The sequence below is a fragment of the Cricetulus griseus genome, chromosome 2 (genome assembly GCF_003668045.3).
Source record: "Cricetulus griseus strain 17A/GY chromosome 2, alternate assembly CriGri-PICRH-1.0, whole genome shotgun sequence".
NCBI lineage: Eukaryota > Metazoa > Chordata > Mammalia > Rodentia > Cricetidae > Cricetulus > Cricetulus griseus.
In genome coordinates, this window is record NC_048595.1 from 2,221,155 (window position 1) to 2,241,947 (window position 20,793).

General features: G+C 52.8%; 1 protein-coding gene across 2 annotated transcripts in view; it reads left to right on the forward strand.

Annotated features, from left to right (window-relative positions):
• The window catches only part of Tp73 (tumor protein p73), a 50,934-nt gene that overhangs the window by 18,357 nt on the left and 11,784 nt on the right, over positions 1–20,793 (forward strand). For both annotated transcript variants that reach the window (XM_035438868.1, XM_035438869.1), the window contains exon 3: positions 10,497–10,739. In XM_035438868.1, coding sequence (XP_035294759.1) covers positions 10,497–10,739 — 243 coding nt within the window. The remainder of the gene's footprint in view (positions 1–10,496; positions 10,740–20,793) is intronic.

A 20,793-nucleotide genomic window follows, 5' to 3' on the forward strand; every position in this document is an offset into this window, starting at 1 on the left:
CCCCGAGCTTGTCTGCTGATTGGCTGGATGGCTCGCCACTGTGCTCCCAGGCGAGAGCTCAGGACCCTCTGCCTTGAGGTGGCATGAGCAAAGCAGAGCCAGGGGATCCCCCGAGTGTGTGGGCAGCTTCTGTCCTCGGCTTTCATGGCCCACCCCCAGCTTACACTTGGCTGCCTTCTCTCTCTTTGGGTCCCAAGGCAGTGTCACAGTCTCACTATGGGCCACTGCAGGTGACATCCCTAGGCCCTCATCACTCTTACTGTACGTCACCTTTGTGGTCATCTAATTTCTCAGTTCAGCTTCTCATCCCTTGTTCCATGCTGTCCTAAGATCTAGGAAGAGACTGGGGGATCCTCACTGACTGGCCCCTGGGTGTCCTCCGCTGGCTCCATGAGCAGGACAGATGGACAGACAGGCAGTAAGGGGGATGCATGAACATGGAGGCTGAATTCCAGAGTACAAGAACATGTCCAAGGAGAGGAGCTGGCAAAGGCATGCCCCCTCCTACATCTTTCTCAGAAAGCCACTTCCTCTATAATATCGGGGTACACTCAGGTGATTTAAAAATTTCTGTGAAATTGCTACTGATTGTATAGTGCCAAAGAGATGGGGGAGCTGACTAGAACCCCCCAAGAATGTTCTGCTCTCCGATCCCAGGGTTCAGGCTGTGCTGTGTGGAGGGGTGGCCTGGACTTCACAGTGGGTCTTGCAGACACATGCCTGGCAGCTGAGTGGAGCTTCTGGGGGCACGTTTCCCGGGTGTGAGGTGTGGAAAGTTCCACATGGCCCTGGCATGGGACCCGGCTCTGCCTCAGCGGGCAAAAGGAGGGTGCTGTGTGCATACCTCCAGGGAGGCAGCCGTTCCCCCCACGGACAAGCCGAGTCTTGTTGACATTTCCATCCGTTTAATCATAGGCTCAGAGAGACTGTGGGAAACACCATCAGGATGGAGGTCTCCAGCAAGCACACAGGCGGGAGAGGTGGCTGTCTCCACAGGGCCAGGCTTCTGTCACTCACTAACCCCGGGCAAGCTGAACCCAGGCTCAGACATGCCTATAGGAGAAGACTGGGGTTCCAGAAGCCTCCTCACCCTTAGAAGAGTCCACACAGCTTTGGCTGTGTCCTAGAGACAGGAGGACCCTGTCTCCCTATCCCTCAGTGCTGGGCTCAGAGCAGAATGAGTGTGACACTAGCCCCAGGGTGAAGGAAAGAAGCCCAGGGGGGACAGCGTGTGGGCCTCGGGCATCGAGCTCCTGTCTCCAGTTCCTATCCCAGCTACTTCTGTGAGAAAGCCAGGGAGCGCCACAATTGTCCCGTTATCACAGGAGGGGACACACAGAGGCCAGGATGGTTTTCAGAAAGAAGGGAGGGAAGAGAAAAAGGAGGAGGGAGAGGGCAGGATTGGGGAGGGGAAAGGGACAGACCAAAAAGGGGAGGAAAGGAGAAAGGCAAGGAGAGAGGAAGGATGAAGGGAAGGAGGGAAAAGACAGGAGGAAGGAAGTGATGGAGAGAGGGGGAAGGAAGGAGGAAGTGATGGAGAGAGGGGGAAGGAAGGAGGAAGTGATGGAGAGAGGGGGAGGGAAGGAGGAAGTGATGGAGAGGGGGGAGGGAAGGAGGAAGGAAGTGATGGAGGGGGGAGGGAAGGAGGAAGGAAGTGATGGAGGGGGGAGGGAAGGAGGAAGGAAGTGATGGAGGGGGAAAGGGAAGGAGCGAGGAATGGAAGGAGGAAGTGATGGAAAGAAGGGAAGAAGAGTGGAGGGAGAAGGGAAGGAGGTAGAACCCAGACAAGGCCCTCTCCTACTGAGGCCACAGCGGACTTGGGTGGGCTTCTGTTCCAGACTCTCCAGTTGTCCTGTGTGGTCCATGAAACCAGTTCCTCTCTGTGCATATCAGAACCTCAGGGAGCAGGGTGGGAACTCTGACCTCAAGGCTTCTGCATCAGCCTCCTGCTGTGGACTTGGGTCCCTGGTTTCATCTCTGTGAGCCTGGCTGGGGAGAGGAATTGGCCAGACCAGGTGGACTGTCAGGGCAGCTGTGCTCTCAACATGAGGCTAGAAGGAAGAAAGCATGAGGGAAGTTTCCTTCCTGAAAAGGCATGCTGCATCCAGGATGCATAGATGCTTAGGGTGCAAGGCATGCTGCATCCAGGGTCCAGAGGCATACAAGGCATACAAGCCCTTGGCTGATGGCTGTGGATCAGGGACTGATTGGTCACTTTGGTGAGTGGACTTTAGTTCTTTTTGTCTGTGGAGATCTGGAGGCTTCAGTGTGGGGTCCTTGGAAGCAGCAGCAGAGTCTGGCGCCTATGCCTCTCTGAGACGGCAGAGTGTGGAGGAGACCCAGTCAGTATGGAACATTCTTCCGGCGCAGTGTGCTGTTATGATCTGTTCCCGTTTCTCTGTATATATTGATTTCTGGGTCCCTCAGCATCGTCACCCCTCATCACCTCAATGTAAACTGAGGTAGAGTGATCACGTGAAGATCTCGCGTTCTGTGTGAAGCAGGTGGGAGACAGGGGATAACACCACCTAGGTGTGTTACACAGATACTCGGGAAGGGAAGCCCAGAACCCTGGGGCAGCTGGAGAGCACACCAGGGCTTCCGGGAGGTACAGCGACTTGGCAGGCTGATCTTGTGGTGAGGAGATGGAGAGTGAAGTCAGCCTGCACCCCTAGGCCTTTGCATTTAACTTCGACATCCAGTACATGTGACAGGCAGGTTTTTCTGTTACCCTTTTCATTAGAAAAAAAGTATGTGCCCTTGGTTGCTAAGAACTGGGTGCAACTAGTCTCCCTCTGTGGTCCATCTTGGAGTTCTGGCCTATGACAAAGGCTGTCATGGATGGTGACGTCAGAATGTAGTATGTCAGGAAGGTACCTGCTCCCAACCTTTAAAAAGACTCCATTGTCAGCTCAACTGAGATTGTGCATGGCTTTGAAACAGTTAAGACGTGAGATAGGAATCGTTAAGGTAAAATCACAGCATCCAATTTTACATGTGAGGGCAGGAGCCCGAGAGCAGGAAGCGAGAGCTTCCTTGTCTGGTCAGGACAGGTGACGGGATGGATGGGGAAGGCCCTGCCCTCACTCCAGCATTGAGTAGGAAGAGTCCCTCCCTCTGGGCACTGTGGCCAAGAGGGACAGCGGTCAGCGCATGGTGGACACTTCCTCCAGACTCCTGAAGGCCAAGGAGCTAGAACTCTCTGGCTGTGTTTAGGTCTGCGTGGTCTTTCAGGGTCTGTTACACTCAGCCAGAGTTTCTGAGCACCGGTTTCCACGCCAGGTGTTAGTACGACTGGTACATATCAAAGACTGAGACCCCAGATGCTATCTAGGGACGGCAAAGTCTATCCTGCATGGAGCTTTGTGGCCCTGCTCGGCCTTAGGTGCCAGACTTGCTCCCTGTGGGCAGATAGCCTCTGCCTCTTCCTCACTGGACCTAGTGCCAGTGGATTAGTGGTGACATGCCAGCACAAGGCATTGGAGCTCCTGGATTCTGGTGTCCTGATGGTTGACCCAGGGTTATTCCTCTTGATGAATAGCCACAGGGTGTCCTGATTCCAGACCCCTACAACCATGCTACAAGTTACTTATGGATTTCATTCCCACCATGCAGAAGAGAAAATGGGGGTCCAGGGCTATGGCGCCCTATCCTACCTCTCTCCTGTTTCTGCTGCCCCCTAACCCCCGGGAACACAGTGCTCACTCTGGACTCATATTGTCAACCTAGCTTAGCCAGGAGAGAATGCTGGAAGATTGGATTGGTGTTATCCACTTATCTGTCTGCTCAGGATAGACAAGAAACTCAGCTGCCTTCCAGCAGGAGGTTGGGGAGCTGGAGGCCCAGTTGTGGGTGTCCTGTGCTCCATGGCCCTCTTCTATAGGGTGAGGCCACCAGCCTGCTGTCACCCCAGACATGAAGAGACTAAGGGAGGCAAGGTGTTAGAAGTGAATTGAAGTCTGAGCCCAAGGAAAGAGGACAGAAGTACTGATGGGCTTGCTTCCAGCAGGATCTATATGCAGGGACCAAGAAAGAAACTCCTGAGACTAAGGGAATGGGAGACTCTATGGAGAAAGCCTGGCCTTCTCTGTAGAGGGTGTGGCTCACAAGGGAACCCCATATGCCTAAGCTCAGGACAGTTAGGGGGTGTGGCTCACAGGGACCCCATCTGCCTGAAGCCAGGACAAGTCTAACCCTCAGGTGCCCTGGGAGTTTGCTTAGATGATCCCAGCCCCTCTAGACAAAGTCTAGTGTGTGACAGAAAGACCTGGAGGTGGGGCTCTGTTCTCCTCAAACCCCCATCCCCATTAGAACTATTGTCCTCCACCCTGATCTTGGGGTTCCCCATGGAGCCTGGTCCACTAGTGGCCTAGACACTGGAGGAAAGGCCACCCGCTGGCTCCATGACTCCCTCATTCCTCAGGGCCTCCTCAGGTCACGCCCAGGCACCCCACATGCACATGTAGGCACATGTGGGCCGCCGCAGGCTGGGCAGGTCCTAATTAGCCCACTATCTTGGAGTTCTCATTGAAAGCAAAACAAACCAAAAAAGTTCGGGTTTTGCCCAGGTTCTTCCCTGAGGACAAGTGGCCTTGTCTGGGCTTCCGGGGGCCTCTGGGGGGACCCCTAGGCTTCTGTGTGGACCTGCTTAGGCCTCTCTGACAAGGCTCCTCTTTCAGAAGCCTGACTAGAGGTAGAAGTAGGGGGCCAGACTAAGCCCCACAGCCTGGCAATGTGGACACAGGAGTGGTTCCTTCCCCTGAACCTCAGAAGGAGGAGCCAGTGCAATGTAGAAAGTCTCCTACACTTTCCAATCAGTAGGGTCTTTGCCATCTTCAGGAGGCATGATAGATACCAAGACCAGATTGTGAGCAAGAGGGAGGTGTCCCTAAGCATGCAAGAAAAGAGCAGGCAAGGGGAGGGCCAGCATTCACCAGACAAGGGGACAGGTTGGTCTGCTGCCAGTCCAGTGCCCCCAAGAAGGTTGTCAGAGTCCTGCTTCTGCAAGAGGGCTTCAGGTTCGCCATGCCAGCCCGGTTCTGCCCTCCAGGTCTGAGGGCCTGCCTTCTGGAAGCGCCTGGTCCTTCCTCGCAGATGCTGTCACCATTCCCTTTGGTTCAATGACTAAGTCCTTGGCAACCGTCTCCGATCATTGAAGAATGCAGACAAGTTAAAATATGAACCTCACTGCCATGGGCTTGTACCCTGCTTCTGAGCAAGAGAGGTAGGGCTCCCTGCCCATCAGGGATAGGGCAGAGATTGGGCATGGAAAGGCTGCTACCACCCACTGCCACTGTCATGACCTCTCTTCCAAAGCCCTTCACTGGGAAGACATGAGGAGCTCCCACCATCCCATCCTGGATCTGAAACATAACAGGGGAAATCCCTTCCCTGCTGAGGTGCAGAGATCCCCCTGGAAGACAGGAATCTGAGGTAGAACCATGGTTCATCTGCCCTCATTCCTAGACAGCCACACCAGAGAGAGCTGTCTTCTTGACCATTACCCAGATGTGTGAAGACATCACCAGACTTACAACCTTGCCAAAAGTCACATTCATTCACTCACTCACTCATTCCCCTGCTACTTTGTTTGGATGGAAAATGCCTTAAGCAACCATTCTAAAACACAGACCTCTCAAGGAATACAGTAGGTGGGAGCCTGGTTCTGTGGGCTCCTTGTGTCTGTGGCATCCTCTGTGTCTATGTGACTCTCGGTGTTTACTATTGTCTGTGGGCTCCTGTGTCTACCGAGTCATCTGTCCATGTGTTCTTCTGTGTCCGTGGGGTTGTCTGAGTCTGTTAAATCCTCTGTATCCTCAGGATCTCTGTGTCTGTGGGGACCCCACGTCTGTGGGTTCTGCATCCTCAAATTCTAACTAGTAGGGATCCAAAAATACTTGGAAAAATTGCATTTATACTGAACATGTACAGACATGGTTCTCTTCATCCCTTAGCAGTGCAGTCCAATGGCTGCACAGCAGACACAGTGTGTTAGCTAGGGGATGTGTGTAGGCTCCTTACTCCAGCATTGTCTGTAAAGGGCTTTATGTGAAGATGTCCATGGGGTTCCTGGGCCTGATGGCTCACAAGCACTGAGGGACCAGTGTAGAATGTTAACCATGTATGGAATTCTGAATTTCAATAGCTCCATTCACATGGAGAGCCAGAACTGTGTGTTTGCCTGCTGTGTGTGAAGCCTGGGTTCTGTCCCCAGTACTGAGACATAAAACAGATGAAAGGAGCTGGTGATTATAATCAATATTACTCCTGTCAACCTAGGGTCATCTCAGTGTGTGACATGGAACCAGGAGTTGGTGACAGACCTTCTTTCTATGGTATAGAGTCCTAGCAGTTGGGATACTTATCTTCACATGTTCAAACCCTTTGTAGCCATTGATCCAATTCACAGAACTGTGTGGGTCCTCACAGGCTCACTGTTCAGTAGGGGGCATAGGAGTGACACCTTCCAGTGGAGGGCATTAGGGCAGGGCATGCAGGTGCTCCAGCTGCTGTAGCCAGAGCTAGCCCCTCTGAACTCAGCAGAGTCTGTGACAAGACCAAGGTAGAGGCTTCCACGGGAAGGGCTGTGGTCAGAGGTTTGCAGAAGGAGTCCGAGAGTGGGGGTGCTTGAGTGGGGGGCAGTTCTGGGCTAACCAGAGTTCTCCCTCTATGCCACTCAAACTCCTAAGTCAGCAGGAGGAGTGGGAACATGACCTTCCTACCAGGAGTCTGTGGGGTGATCTTGGGATGGGGTGGGGTCTCCCCAGTCTACATATTCCAGAGTGGGAGGCTTAACCTCTCTTTCTGATGGGGGCCAGCTACCACATCCCATGCTCCCCTCACATGGCCTGGGTTCTGGGGAGGCAAGGATCATGTTTTTGGATAGCATTATTAAGGTATAATTCACACATCATACAATCTACTCATAAAAAACACGGTCTAGCTGGGGATGTAATTCAGATGGTAGAATGCTTCCTGCCTAGAGTGTTTGAGGACATGGGTTCAATTCTCAGCATGGTATGAAGTGGGCACCCCTGCCTGTAATTCCAGCACTTAAGAGGTAAAGGAGGGAGGATCAGGAGTTCAAGGTCACACTCCTATATAATGAGCTCCAGGCTAGTTTGGGCTACATGAGACCATGTCTCAAAAAGTAAACATAGGGCTGGAGAGATGGCTCAGAGGTTAAGAGCACTGACTGCTCTTCCGGGGATCCTGAGTTCAATTCCCAGCAACCACATGGTGACTCACAACCATCTGTAATGAGATCTGGTGCCCTCTTTCTGGGCTGAAGACATACATACAGGCAGAACACTGTATAAATAGATAAATAAATAAATCTTAAAAAAAAAAAAAACCTAAAGCCGGGCATTGGTGGCGCACGCCTTTAATCCCAGCACTCGGGAGGCAGAGGCAGGAGATTTCTGTGAGTTCGAGGCCAGCCTGGTCTCCAGAGCGAGTGCCAGGATGGGCTCCAAAGCTACACAGAGAAACCCTGGTTCGAAAAACCAAAAAAAAAAAAAAAAAAAAAAAAAAAAAACCCTAAATAATAAAACAAACAAATAAATAATAAAACATACCACCTAGAGGTGTTTAGTCTGGACAGATGTATGCAACCGTCACTTCTAGACCATCTCCACCTCCCCAGAGAGGAATAGTGCCTGAGCTCCTCTGCTTCTCTCTGTGCAGCCTTTTTGCCATCTCCCACTCTGGCTTCTTTTTCCTGTTCTGGGTGTTTACCTACATGAACTCACAGTGTGTCTGCTCAGAACAAGGCTCTGTGTTTCATCCACAGTTGCTGTGTCTCTACACCCCTAGTTGCCGGTGGTCTTCTAACTCATTTGTCCACTTGCCTGGGGTGGAGGCTCTAGTGTCCTGTGACACAGGAAGTTAGGAAAGTGTGGGGGCCAGTCCAGAACCAGAGGGAGGATTCAGCGGCCAGGGTCTGGACCCAGCCCCTCTGTGGGTGGATTTTTTTTTCCATGGAAATGGGTCCCCCTGCCAAGGTCTATTCATCCAAGTCCAGCAGGACCTTGCATACTTGGGAGAAGCCGGGTCTTAGCCACTGGCTCAGCTCAGCTGGAGCCTCCAAGAAAATCCCTTCCTGGTCTTCAGAGGCTCGGGGTGCAGAGGCCACAATAGTGGCAAGAGCCAGAACTTGGGGCCAGAACTTTGCAGAGGACACAGGTTCAGTTCCCAGCACTCACAACCGCCTATAACTCCAGTTGCAGGGGATTTGATGCTGTCTTTGTTATTGAATCAGGGGTTACAATCCTGTGTCCTGAGCCAGGTTTGGCCACCCACACTCAATAAGCCAATTGAAAAAGTCAAACCAATAGGGGAAAGCAGAGAAAGTGTATTCAATGTGGCCACACACTGGGAAGCAGGACAAAGAGAACCACAGAAGTTTGGCTTCAGGGTCCAAAGTGAAATTAAAATGTAAATAGAGGGTCAAGAATTTACATATCTAAGCATCCTGGTCAAGGTGTAGTCCAGCCTACTGAGGACCCATCTCAGTGGGGGCAAGTTGTCAGAACTGGTCTTTCAGAGAGACAAGCTTCTTCTGGGAGCCTTTTCCTTCTCCCAGCATGAGATTCTTGTGGGGGAAGGGGAGATCCCCCATTTCTTTGGGGCCCATTGTTTCAATTCCCTCACAGTCAGACTGAGAGACACCAGTTTCTCTTTAGAATATCTTCATTTCAATATCATCCAGGACTAGGGGTACATCTTCCTGGCCCATGGTGTTTCATGCCCACATCCAAGCAAGCACTCGCACACATAAAATAAAGATAAATCCTGAGCCGTGTGGTGGTGGTGCACGCCTTTAATCCCAGCACTCAGGAGGCAGAGACAGGAGGATCTCTGTGAGTTCAAGGCTAGCCTGATCTACGGGAGTGAGTTCTGGGACAGCAACCAGCCAACCAACCAACCAACCAACCAACCAATAAGTAAATAAATCTTAAAAAAAAAAAAAAAAACCAACAGCAACCAATTAGAACCCGTCACTTGCTGCTTGGCTGCTCAGTTCCCTCATCTGTCCTCTGACCTGGCCTTCCTCCTGCTGGGCAGCCCTTAGTAGGACCCTCCCTCCTGTAGTACTTTGCATTCTGGTGTTGTCCTGTACTCAAGGACACTCGGGCTGTCACTGTTGTCAAGGACTCAGTGGACCACTGGGGGCCTTGGCATCACCAGCCGCTTTGTACAACTGTCCTGCATTGGACGACTGAGATACAGGAGGGGCTGAGCACAAGGTCCCCATGAGGAGGGAGCACCGTGATCTGCAGCACTGTGATCTGTAGAGCCCAGGCCTTGGGTCTTGGCCTCCCTTGTTGTGTGGGAGCACTTATTGCTCTGAACTTAGAGGAGTCAGGCCAGTGGGAGGGGATGTATAAGACAAGATTCCTGGTTCACAGGCCTCTCTGAAGAGGGCAGCAGTCTAAAAGCGGCACTTTGCACTGCAATCCAATTTCTTCACCATCTCTCCAGTCTCTGCTATGTTGCTGGGGCAAGTCATCTCCCCCTCAGAGTCTTGGGGTTCTCATTCGTGAAGTGGGAACAGCTGGCAGTGCCCCCTCAAGCCTATGGAAGTCCAGGTCTTCGGGGAAAGTTCACCAGCGTGGATCAGTTAAGCAACTCTGATAGGGACACACTCTGGCCAGCATCAGCCACTGCCTCCAAATCCTTCCTAGCTAATGCCTTTGGATGTGGACTGAGGAGTCTTCCAGCTGATGTCTATTGAGACACCCATGGCAGGGAGGTGGGGCCTCCCTAAATTTCCGGGGCAGTAGGGTCCCAAGGGCGGTGAAGGAGGGTTCACTGACTTGATTTGGGGGGAGGGCTGGGCTGTCCTAGAGAAACAGCAGGCATGCTTAGAGGAGCTTCCGAGCCTGGAGGAGTGAGAGTCATTATAATGGAGATAAAGGTAACAGCTTAAAGAAATTCCTTTGAAAGTGGCCATTGGGAGGTCTGGGACTGATGGCAGCCTCACCTCTGTCCCGGCTAACACTCAGAGGGCTGGACCTAGGAGTCACAGTCTTCCAGGGCTTCAGGGCACCCATGCTCCAGAAGCCAGTGTATCCCCACCCCACCCTTGCAGCCAGGCTACAGGCTCTCTTTGATCTACGGGGCACTCTAGCTTCTATGCTGTCCTAGGAACACAGGGGAGCCCACAGGGGTCTTGGGTTGGGAACCTTCCCAACCAAATAGCTCCCCTCCAGGTAGGTGTGCAAAGCCCCAATCCACCTTGCTGGCAGCTGGGTGGATCCCCAGAAGCCCTGGCACCCGGGAGGCAGACGGAGAGGTGAATATGCGTTTATCCCAACACAAGTAGTGACCTGCTGGGGTGGGGTGGGGGCCCCAGGAAATATTTGGGATGACTTGGAGCCGGCTGGCCCTTTAAGGCTCCTGTAACAAGACACCTCCCCAACGGGACAAGAGCTGGAGCTGGGGCTTCCACCTTAGCCCTTGTTTCTCCCCTCCCTCCTCCCCTTCCTTGCCAGGCCCAGTTCAATTTGCTCAGCAGCGCCATGGACCAGATGGGCAGCCGCGCGGCCCCGGCCAGCCCCTACACCCCAGAGCACACCGCCAGCGCGCCCACACATTCGCCCTACGCACAGCCCAGCTCTACTTTTGACACCATGTCTCCAGCGCCTGTCATCCCTTCCAACACTGACTACCCTGGCCCCCACCACTTTGAGGTCACCTTCCAGCAGTCCAGCACAGCCAAGTCAGCCACCTGGACGGTGAGTAGCTGTTTTGTCAGTGGGCATCTGGAAGGAGGGCAATGGGGAGAATAACCCAGTCCTGGCACTGAGGTCTGTCTGAGCACACATGCTGTCCACATGGGGTTCCCACCTGGCCAGAGCCAGGAGGAGCATCAAGCAGGAGGCGGGTCCTGGGGCTGGGCAGTGTGGGTGTGCCCACCCCTCGGACGGACGTGTGGCCAGTCAGCCAGCCTCCTGTGGGTCTGGAAATGTCGGGAGTGTTGCAATCAGTGAGGTCCACAGGGCAGGGAGAATGGCTGGCTTTTTTTATGCTCAGTGCCTTGAAATCAGTTCTGAGTGGAGTCCTGTGCCTCTGCTGAGTCTTAGGGGTCCACAGGAACCCTTGGGGGCTGCCTCCTCCAGGTGATGTGGTCACTTGCTGGTTGTGGATTTGGGCTTTGCTCTCATTTCTCTGCGTTGGCTTGGGACCGGCTCTCCAGGGGTGTAAGCACAGTGCCTGGAGCTCTGGTCCTCTCTCTGGTGCCTCTAGAACAGTCTGGCTTGTGGCTGGGAATTAGATGACATTGACAAAACACCCCCTGCAACTTGCTGGGAGTTGGGTAGCCAGCTAAGCGCTTTGACTTGCCCAAGTGGAGTCTGTTCTTGTCCCCATTGCACAACCAGGGAGACTGAGGTGTGAGAAGGTAAAGCAGCCTGCTCAGGGTTATGCATCTAGTCAGCAGATGCTGGGCTTGGGACACAGTGGTCACTGCCACCTGCCTTCTTAACCTCCGAGCACCCAGGCTGTCTCAGGGAGTAAGGGCAGCAGGAGAAGCAGAGTGAGAACTCCGGGATGCTATCTAGATGTGCAGGGCATACGGGGCATTGGGCGGGAAGGGCAGCCCCAGGGTCTTCCAGCTGGGGCAGTAAGTGGTGCACTGAGGGATACTGGGTCATTCACTGAGCACCTTCTTCATCATCCACCCTCTAGGGAACAGCTGGAGCTGGGGCTGGGGCAGTCTCTGCAGTGCAAGCTCGGTTCCACCTCCTCTGCTAAACGGGGGCCAGCCCCCTTCCAGGTCTATGGCTTTCACATTCACTCTGGAGACTGAAGAGCTGGACAGAGCCAGGCCCCATAAGCTGGAAGATCAGTCTAGTTGGCCTGGGTCTGGTCTCAGGCCTTGATCTCCTGTGGTCTCTTTTGGCCACTGTTCATGGTGGGCTTCCCAGCTTCTGGCCTGTGGTTAAGTGATGGCTGAGCCCAACTGCAGGAGCTCTGATGGGCTCCCAGGGGCCAAGAGGGTCATCCCGAGTTACTCTAGGTCCATAGGCTCCATTCTCCCCAGCCACAAACTATTGCAGACCAAGGGGTGGCGATGAGGCTCTGAATGAGAGGGCACTGGTATAGCACACAGCTCTTACTCCTGTAAGATGAGCATAGAGACGAGGGAGCCATCCAACATGGCCTCCTGAAGTTGGTCTCTCCTTCTGTAGCTGGGGGAGGTGGACCCTAGACTCTTCCTCCACTGCAGCTGAGTGACCTGGGGTCAGGTCAGGAAGCCCAGGAGACACCTGGGTAACTCCAGTGACACGAGGCATTCTACACTGCTCCTCTGCTTTCAAATGCATTCCCTAAGTCCATCTTCCCTTCTTAGGGTGAGGCAGGGTCCCAATCTGTCAAGAAGGTCTGGTGGTGTCTGGAGGAAGTCCACCAAATCCTGGGAATGATGCAGCTTGCGGGATTGCCTCTCTTCATCTTATTTGCCTGAGGATGTTGGTGGGGTCAGTCTCTGCCATGTTGAGGGTTCAGGGTGCCTCAGACGGTCAGCACCAGTCTTTGAGAGGGGCAAGCACTGCCAACTCTGCTGGCTTCCTCCTTCCACTTGGGGCCTCTGCAACTCCTTCTGAGGTGTTTGGCATCAAGTCTCCCATAATGGTTTGTTTCCTGCTGCCCTGTTCTAACTGTTCTCATGGGGTGGTCTGCTCAGACCAGAGACAGCTCTGGCTGGCCAGACATACCAGGGAGCACTGAAGGCTTGACCCTCCCAACCCAACCTTCACCCAATGCCAGGGCAGCAGAGCTGAGCTGTCAGGCAAGAGGATGCTATTTCCTGCCCCCTCCCAGCCCTGCCACACAGGGGGTGGAGGTGGGACCAACATTGATAATGAGATTTTTGGCACCTCGGCAATCTGGGAGCAGACACCCAAGGGCTTTTCTCAATGCCTAGGGAAGGGGCTGGCAGCAGCTGCTCTCAGTCTTGGGGGTCCAGCTGTGTGGGTGCTGCCCAGACTTGCCACCTAGGCTTCTGCACCTAGGCCCCTGCCACACCGCTGGCTGGTAACTGATAGATAATTCATATTTTTCTCAAGTACAATTCCATATTGACTTCTGCCTTCATTCCTCTCGGATTGGCAAAAACACCCTCACTGGCCTCCAAGTGACCACAGCTGTTAATGGGGCCTTTGGCCTCGGTGTTGCTGAAGCCACTTTGGCCTTTTCAGCCCAGAGGATCTGCTTGCTCTAATCAGTTTCCTGCTGTCTGAAAATCTGCTTGTGTCGTGAGGCATCTGGGCCCTCAGTTCATGGCCCTGAATGAACGTATACACAGACGTATACATGTGCACAGGGTCCCATAGGTGTGGACACCTGATGTACACAGGTACACAGATGTGTGTAGAGCATGCACATATATCTATGAGCACACAAGGATGTAAACATACATGTGCTCAGGGACCTGTATATGCAGATACACAGATGCATACACATATGCCAGTAAGCACACAGGCATGCCAGCAAATGTGGATGAGCACGTGAGGACACAAGCTAGTAACACAAGCTAGTAACACAAGCTAGTAACACAAGCTAGTAACACAAGCTAGTAACACATGCTAGTAACACATGCTAGTAACACATGCTAGTAACACAAGCTAGTAACACATGCTAGTAACACATGCTAGTAACACATGCTAGTAACACAAGCTAGTAACACATGCTATTAACACAAGCTAGTAACACATGCTATTAACACAAGCTAGTAACACATGCTAGTAACACAAGCTAGTAACACATGCTAGTAACACATGCTAGTAACACAAGCTAGTAACACATGCTAGTAACACAAGCTAGTAACACATGCTAGTAACACAAGCTAGTAACACATGCTATTAACACATGCTACTAACACATGCTAGTAACACAAGCTAGTAACACATGCTAGTAACACATGCTAGTAACACATGCTACTAACACATGCTAGTAACACATGCTATTAACACATGCTAGTAACACATGCTATTAACACATGCTATTAACACATGCTAGTAACACATGCTATTAACACATGCTATTAACACATGCTAGTAACACATGCTAGTAACACATGCTAGTAACACATGCTATTAACACAAGCTAGTAACACATGCTATTAACACATGCTATTAACACATGCTAGTAACACATGCTAGTAACACATGCTAGTAACACAAGCTAGTAACACATGCTATTAACACAAGCTAGTAACACATGCTATTAACACAAGCTAGTAACACATGCTAGTAACACATGCTAGTAACACAAGCTAGTAACACATGCTAGTAACACAAGCTAGTAACACATGCTAGTAACTCATGCTAGTAACACATGCTAGTAGTCTCCCTGGTTGCTGCCTTGGGTTCTGACAGTCCCTGTCCTCAGAAAAGGCTAAGCAGCAGGTGGGTGTGAGGTTGTGGGCAGCTGGTCTCAGGAGTCCCTCAGCAGAAGAGGAATTGGGACAAGTTCCCTACACATCTCAACAGCGTGATGAGATGGGTGTCCAGCTGCTGTCCAGCCCCAGGGAAGCCCCTGCACACTGACTTTGTCTTGCTGAGAGAGGCGGCTGTCTTCAATTTTGGAGACATTCAGAGGCAGAGCTCTGCCGTTAGGCAAGAGGGTCTGTGTGGATGGTAACCCTGGCCTGGTAGAACCACAGCAGAAGGCAGCTAGAGAGGAGGCCAACAGTGAGGGCATGTTCATGGATGGCTTTGACTGGCCTGTGAACATCATGGATGAATGGATGGCTTGGACATGGCCCCAGATAACCTTCAGCTGCTCTCAGCCTCCGTGTGTGTGTGTGTGTGTGTGTGTGTGTGTGTGTGTGTGTGTGTGTGTATGTGTGTGTCTGTGTGTCTGTGTGTCTGTGTGTCTGTGTGTCTGTCTGTTTCTGTGTGTGTCTGTGTGTGTGTGTCTGTCTGTCTCTGTGTGTGTCTGTGTGTGTGTGTCTGTGTGTCTGTCTCTGTGTCTATCCGTGTGTGTGTCTGTCTGTCTGCCTGCCTGTCTCTCCTGAGAGAGAGCGGCTACCCACCCACCCACCCAACAGCCCCTGGCGGGAAGCACAAAGCCTCTGTGAGGGATTCCTGGGGAGGACGGGGCTGAGTCAACACTAATGGATTTGGAGCAAACTTTCCAGCCCCTCGGAGGTTTGCAAAGCAGAAGAATAGAGGAGGTGTCCCAACATGATTGTGGTATCAATTGCGTTATCCTAAAAGTTTATGGAATGCATAAATGGAATTAATACCTTTTACTGGCACCGGGAGCAATTATGTATATTTAAAGCCTAGAGTAGAGTTCTAACAATGTTTATTGTGGAGATGAAACGTGAATTATTAGGGGAAACAAGAGCACTTAGAGAGGAATTACAGCAATTGCTCATATTGTGTGTAGCTTTGCAGGAGAAGACGGGCTCCCAGCAGGCTGGCCCGGGGTCTGTGCTGGGTACTTGCGGCACAGCTGAGCCTTTGCTCTCTCCTCCACTGGTGAGAACCTTTGGTTCCCAGTGAGCACAGAATCTAGCCCAGAGACTGTGAATGCCTGTGTCCAAGTGCGGCTAGACACTGGCAGTCTGGTCCCTGTGTCTAAGGATGCTCCCCACCTGAGTGGTCAAACTCCATACCTGTTCTAGACAGGGCACCTTGTGGGATAGGACTCTATCCCAAGGGGCTATGGGGGACTGAGTTCTGATTTATATATTGCGTAGAACCATCCATTTTTTGGAGACTCGGCTGTGGTTCCTGGTTCACTTCCCTGTTTTCTCCACTCAGGCAAGCTGGTGTGACCCTGGAAGGCCCAGAGCTGACAATTCCATAGACTCTCTCATATCAGCTTATGCCACACTGAGGAGAACTTTGCAGGAGAGAGACCTGCTCTGACTGGGGTTGGGGAAGACGCTCTATTTCCGCTGCTCTGCGCAGCTGATACAGGCATGGCATCTCAGGACCCCCGGTGCCATCCCCTCAGCCTGTGGTAGATGCACGTACCTCCTTTCCCACTTTACAGATGACAGACTCAGAGGGCTTCCAGGGCAGGCCACACATAGACAAAGGGCAGAGATAGGATTGGGACCCAGTGGTACATTCCCGGAGCCTGTGGGACTCTCTCTGCCTTCCCACGGCTCCAAGGGGTGGTTCTGAGCCCTTAGGAGCTCTGTGGGCAATAGTAAGGAAGTTTTGACTCTCCAAGGCCCACCTGCTTGCCTTGAAGAAGCAAGCTTGGCTTGTTCCTTAGCACCCAGAGAGCTTCTGTGGCCACTCGTGCCAGCAGAGAGGCACATTATCTGGCCACTGTCCTCCCTGAGTAGATTCTTCAATGCTTTCCAATCAGAAGGTTCTTGGGCTGACCGATCTCCAAGGTGAGTAAGCCTGCCAGGCCTGTGGACCGCCTGTCCTTCCTTTCCCCATGTTGATCCTTGGTACACTTGCCCTGCTGTACCTAGCCTCACCCATCACACCTCAGGTCTACCAACACACCTTATGGCCAGGTGAGAGGTGGAGGGGGTGGGCTGAGCAGGGAGTCATCAATCCTAGGACAGGGATTGGAGAACAGAGCAAGGTGAGCTCTAGGGCTGAGTGGTGAGTTGCATTTTTCATACCTGCCCCTCCAGGTTGGTGGCATGTTTTAGGAGAAACACTTGAAATTTATCAGACTTCTACCTTGGAAGCTAAGCTAAGTTAATCTTAGGGTGCATAGGGGTCACTCCAGAATAGTTGTCTGTGCCCTGGAGGCCCAGACCCTGGCACCTCCTCCTGGGAAAAGCCCATGGCCCATCCAGGAACTCTGTTGCTTTTACATGAGTTGGAATAGTCTAGGTGTTGAGAGCAGGGGAGAGGGGCCTTCTGCCATCGCCACTGATCAGTGCAACAAGGCCTGGTGGACCAAACCCGGTGCTCTGAGACTAGATAGCAGGTTGGGAATCTAGATGGCACAGTACCCTTGAGGGCAGAGAAGCTCTTTGGAAAAATTTCTAGGATGGCAAATAAGGCAGGGACCATTCAGTGACCTGAATCCCAGGCCCACCGCTCAGTGCCTGGCCTGTGTACCTGCCTCACCACCAGCAATCTGTGCTTTATCTGTTCACATGGTGTCCCCTTGTGCTGGACAGTCTCTGGGCCATGCTGAACCATGGGAGGGTAAACCGGGGCAGAGCCACACTCTGCACCTGGCCCTGTTTCCATGGAATCTCCCAGTCTGCTGTGCCATGCTTAATGTGGGATCGGAGACTTAGATGCCTGAATGTTCCTGTTCCAAAACTACAATAAGGTGCCCAAAGTTCTATGGAAACTGATCTTCTAATCAGCGATTGCTTACAGCACTGAGGAGTGACTCCCCCCCACCAACATACACACACTCACACACATGCATTCATACATCCCCAACTTACCTCCCTGGATCCGGGCTGTCACTAGCCCCTGAGACTGTATGGGAAGCCACAGGTCCCAGAGAAGGAGCTGGCCAAGGTGGGTGCTTAGAAGAGTCACAGCTGGAGTGGAGATGGGGGCGTCAGACTGTCCTATGACGCTCTGCAAGCCTCATGCTGACAAAGTTGATCTGCCTGTGGAAGCTGCAGTTTGAGGCTGGGGTAGGACTTCACCACTGACAGCCAGCAGGGGCTCCATGCTGTGCACAGAGCAGGCTGGTTACTAGCCTCCCTGTGGGATCCTGTGCTGAATAGGGACAGTCCTGAGTCCCTTATCACTAGACCCTTGTCAGAGACCAATGATTTGAGGCCAGAAGACAGGCCAAGCAGGGTTGCTTGCAGCAGCAGGCTGCCCCCACCCAAGACACAAGGCACAGCTCTCCTGATGGCTGGATCAGGAAGAAGGGTGACTTGGGGAGGGGAGGGTCCCTGTTCGGACTCACGGGAAGGATGAGGTTAGGGTACTTAGGACCCTGCCACAATGTGTTCCTAATACTTCCCTGCTGCCCTGCTCCTGAGGTCCCCAGATATCCCTGGGTCCAAGCTAAGGGTGGGTGACAGTACCTCTTAAGGAAGTCTCAGAAAACCCTGACAGTGGCCCTCTGGAGCTGGGGCATCGTATAGCATTTTGCAAAGGTCAGCTTCTTGGAGCCTCCACCCACCCTGATGACTTAATGTAAGGGGAGACACCCCCATCTGACAAATTCCTCTCCCCCAGAAACATAACCTCAGCCCAGAACTGCCTGTCTTTCCTGGCTTTGGTGTTGTGCTTGTCCACCTGACTATCTTCCTATACTAACCCAGTCTGTCTAGACCCTGATCTCCGGCCAAGCCTGGTGGAAACAAAGAGCCAAAGCTTGAGGTGTCAGATCTTGAGAGGACACAGCCAACTCACGATCACTTCTAAGACTTCTGTGACCCCCGCCCTGTCCCCCCAAAGGTGGAGAGCCCTCCCTACAGCAAGCCTACAATGCCACAGCAGCAGACACCAGCCAGCCACCATCCAACTCTAGAGAGTCCTGATGCTGGGCCTCCTGGAGGTCTGGTCTGATGCCTTCCGCGGCGGGGGGGGGGGCGGTCTAAACCCAAGGCAGCCAGCCCCCTGTCGTACCACTGACTTACTTACTGTCTGGAGCTGTCATCTATCCCAGAAGCTCATAGGACTCTGCAAACCACTTGTCTAGTTACCCAGGCAGACAAAGAGACACATTGGGTGAGGCAGGGGTTAGGGAAGGAATCTGTGTAACAAGGTAGAGAAAGAATATAGCTTCCCTGCCTTCTCTGGCACTGTCTCCAGGCACCTCCACATGTCCAGTTGTTAGAAGCTCACCATGCCCTGTCCTTTGGGGTTTGTGCAGAGGCTTCATTGTGTAGCCTCGAATAATTACCGACATTGGGGACCGAACTGGTCTTCATCCTCTCTGCTCTTCCCCAAAGGCTGGGGCTGGGTCTTTCTGGGAGCTACTCAGGGGAGCAGTTCGCATGCAGCCCTCAGCCAGTCGATAGCATAAAAAGGCACTGTTGCTTTGAAGAGACCCTGGATTCTAAGAGCTGCCTACCAGGAACCAGAGATGTACAGCCAATGTAACATTACAAGGTCTGGTTACTGATACTACCCCAGCTCAGATGGCTACTTTTAGAAGCCAAGCTCTGGTTCCCAAGAAGTCATAGTGGACCCAGGAACCTCACAGAGAAAGTGGAGTGGTTAGGGCTCCTTTCCTTCTTCGGATTTCTGCGTAAAGCCCCTCAGTTGTGCATTCCTTCCAGATTCCCAACCATGGTCCTCCCTTCTCTGAGACGATTCTATTGGGCCCTCACACATAGCTATCAATCTGCTTCCCAGCTCCCTGGACCAGGGCAGAAACAGCTGGAAGGTTCTCTGCTCTTGCAGAGGCTAAGCAGACACAAACACTGTGACCTAGGGCTCTCCGACTCTGCAGTCTTGGTATAAAAGAGGGCACTCAGGATCCCAGACCACCAAGGTACCTGTATTGCTCCTGCTTGCCCATTTCCTGGGACAGACTGCCTACCTCCTGAGGGGTTCCCCAGCTAGCTCCTGGCCTGCCTGTCCACAGGGGAGCGGGTCTTTGTCCACAGATTATGACACTCTACTCACAGGACAGTGGTCTGGTTCGTGTCTACCTCCTGGGTATTGTTTACCCTCCCGCAGACTGCAGCTCTTTAGGAATAACTACTGCATCTTTATTGCAAACTTGGTTGGGCCAGGCACTGGAACCTGAGGCCTCCAAAGACGGGTTCGTAGACCATGACTTTCCCTGCCCTCAACCAATATCCTGGCATGAAGGTCCCTCTGGCAGTGGCTGGGCGACCTCCCCTGAGTACCATTCCCCTCCCTGGGGCTTAGGTTTAGCCCTGTTCTGACGGGGCTCCCTAGCCTGTGTAAGATCCCACCCCTGTTCTCAGATGTCCCCTGACTGAGCATGGAAACCAGTGACCCTGATAGTGAATTGTGCCAGCCAAGGCCAATATGCCCCCACAGAGTGGCTGCCAGAACCTGTTCTTGGCTGATGGGATCCTCGGGTCTTCATCTCTTGCTTTGACCTTTCTGGAGGAGAAAGGAAAACAGGCAAGGGAGCCACAACTTAGGGGCTGTGGACTGGGTCCCTCCAGATTAAAAGATCTGTCTGAGCCTACCAGATTCTGTGATCTGCTCTGCTGATGTGTCCTAGTAAGAGTAAAAGCCCGTGACCATGGGGCTGACTCTTAAAAGGGTCCAGAGACCAAAAATGTGCGTACACACACACACACACACACGCACGCACACGCACACGCACACGCACACACACACACACACACACACACTATATAAAAGTGGGCTATGAAAAAAATTTTTAAAAAGTAAAGCCCCCACCACAGCCTTTCGTTCAGAATCTGTCCTGACAGATTCACCCAAGCTGGTTAACGGTATTTGCGGTTTGCAAGATGCTACATGTCCCGAGAAAATGACAGACAAGTTATTATCACCTCCCCACTGTCCTCCTGCCCAAACCTGCCTGTGCCAGGCACCCAGCTGCCGGGAGCGGGTGCGAGGAAATTAACAGCCCTGTGCCGCGCCCGCCCCCGCCCGCCCTCTCACCCACCACCCTGCACCAACCCTGCCAGGCTAGGGGCTTCCAGCCAGGCCGGGACCATTTTGGACCGAGGTGGGGGCAGGGAGGGAAGAAAGGAGGAGGGGTCGGGAGAGGAGCTGTGGCGGGGGAGTCTGCTCTGCTCCAACATTGGGCAAAGTATTTCCTGCAAGCCCCGCGGAACACACGCATCCGCGCAGGCATGTCTGGACGGCTCTGTGTCAACAGCCGAAGATAAATAAGATTTTATCAGCTCGGAATCTGTTGAAACACATC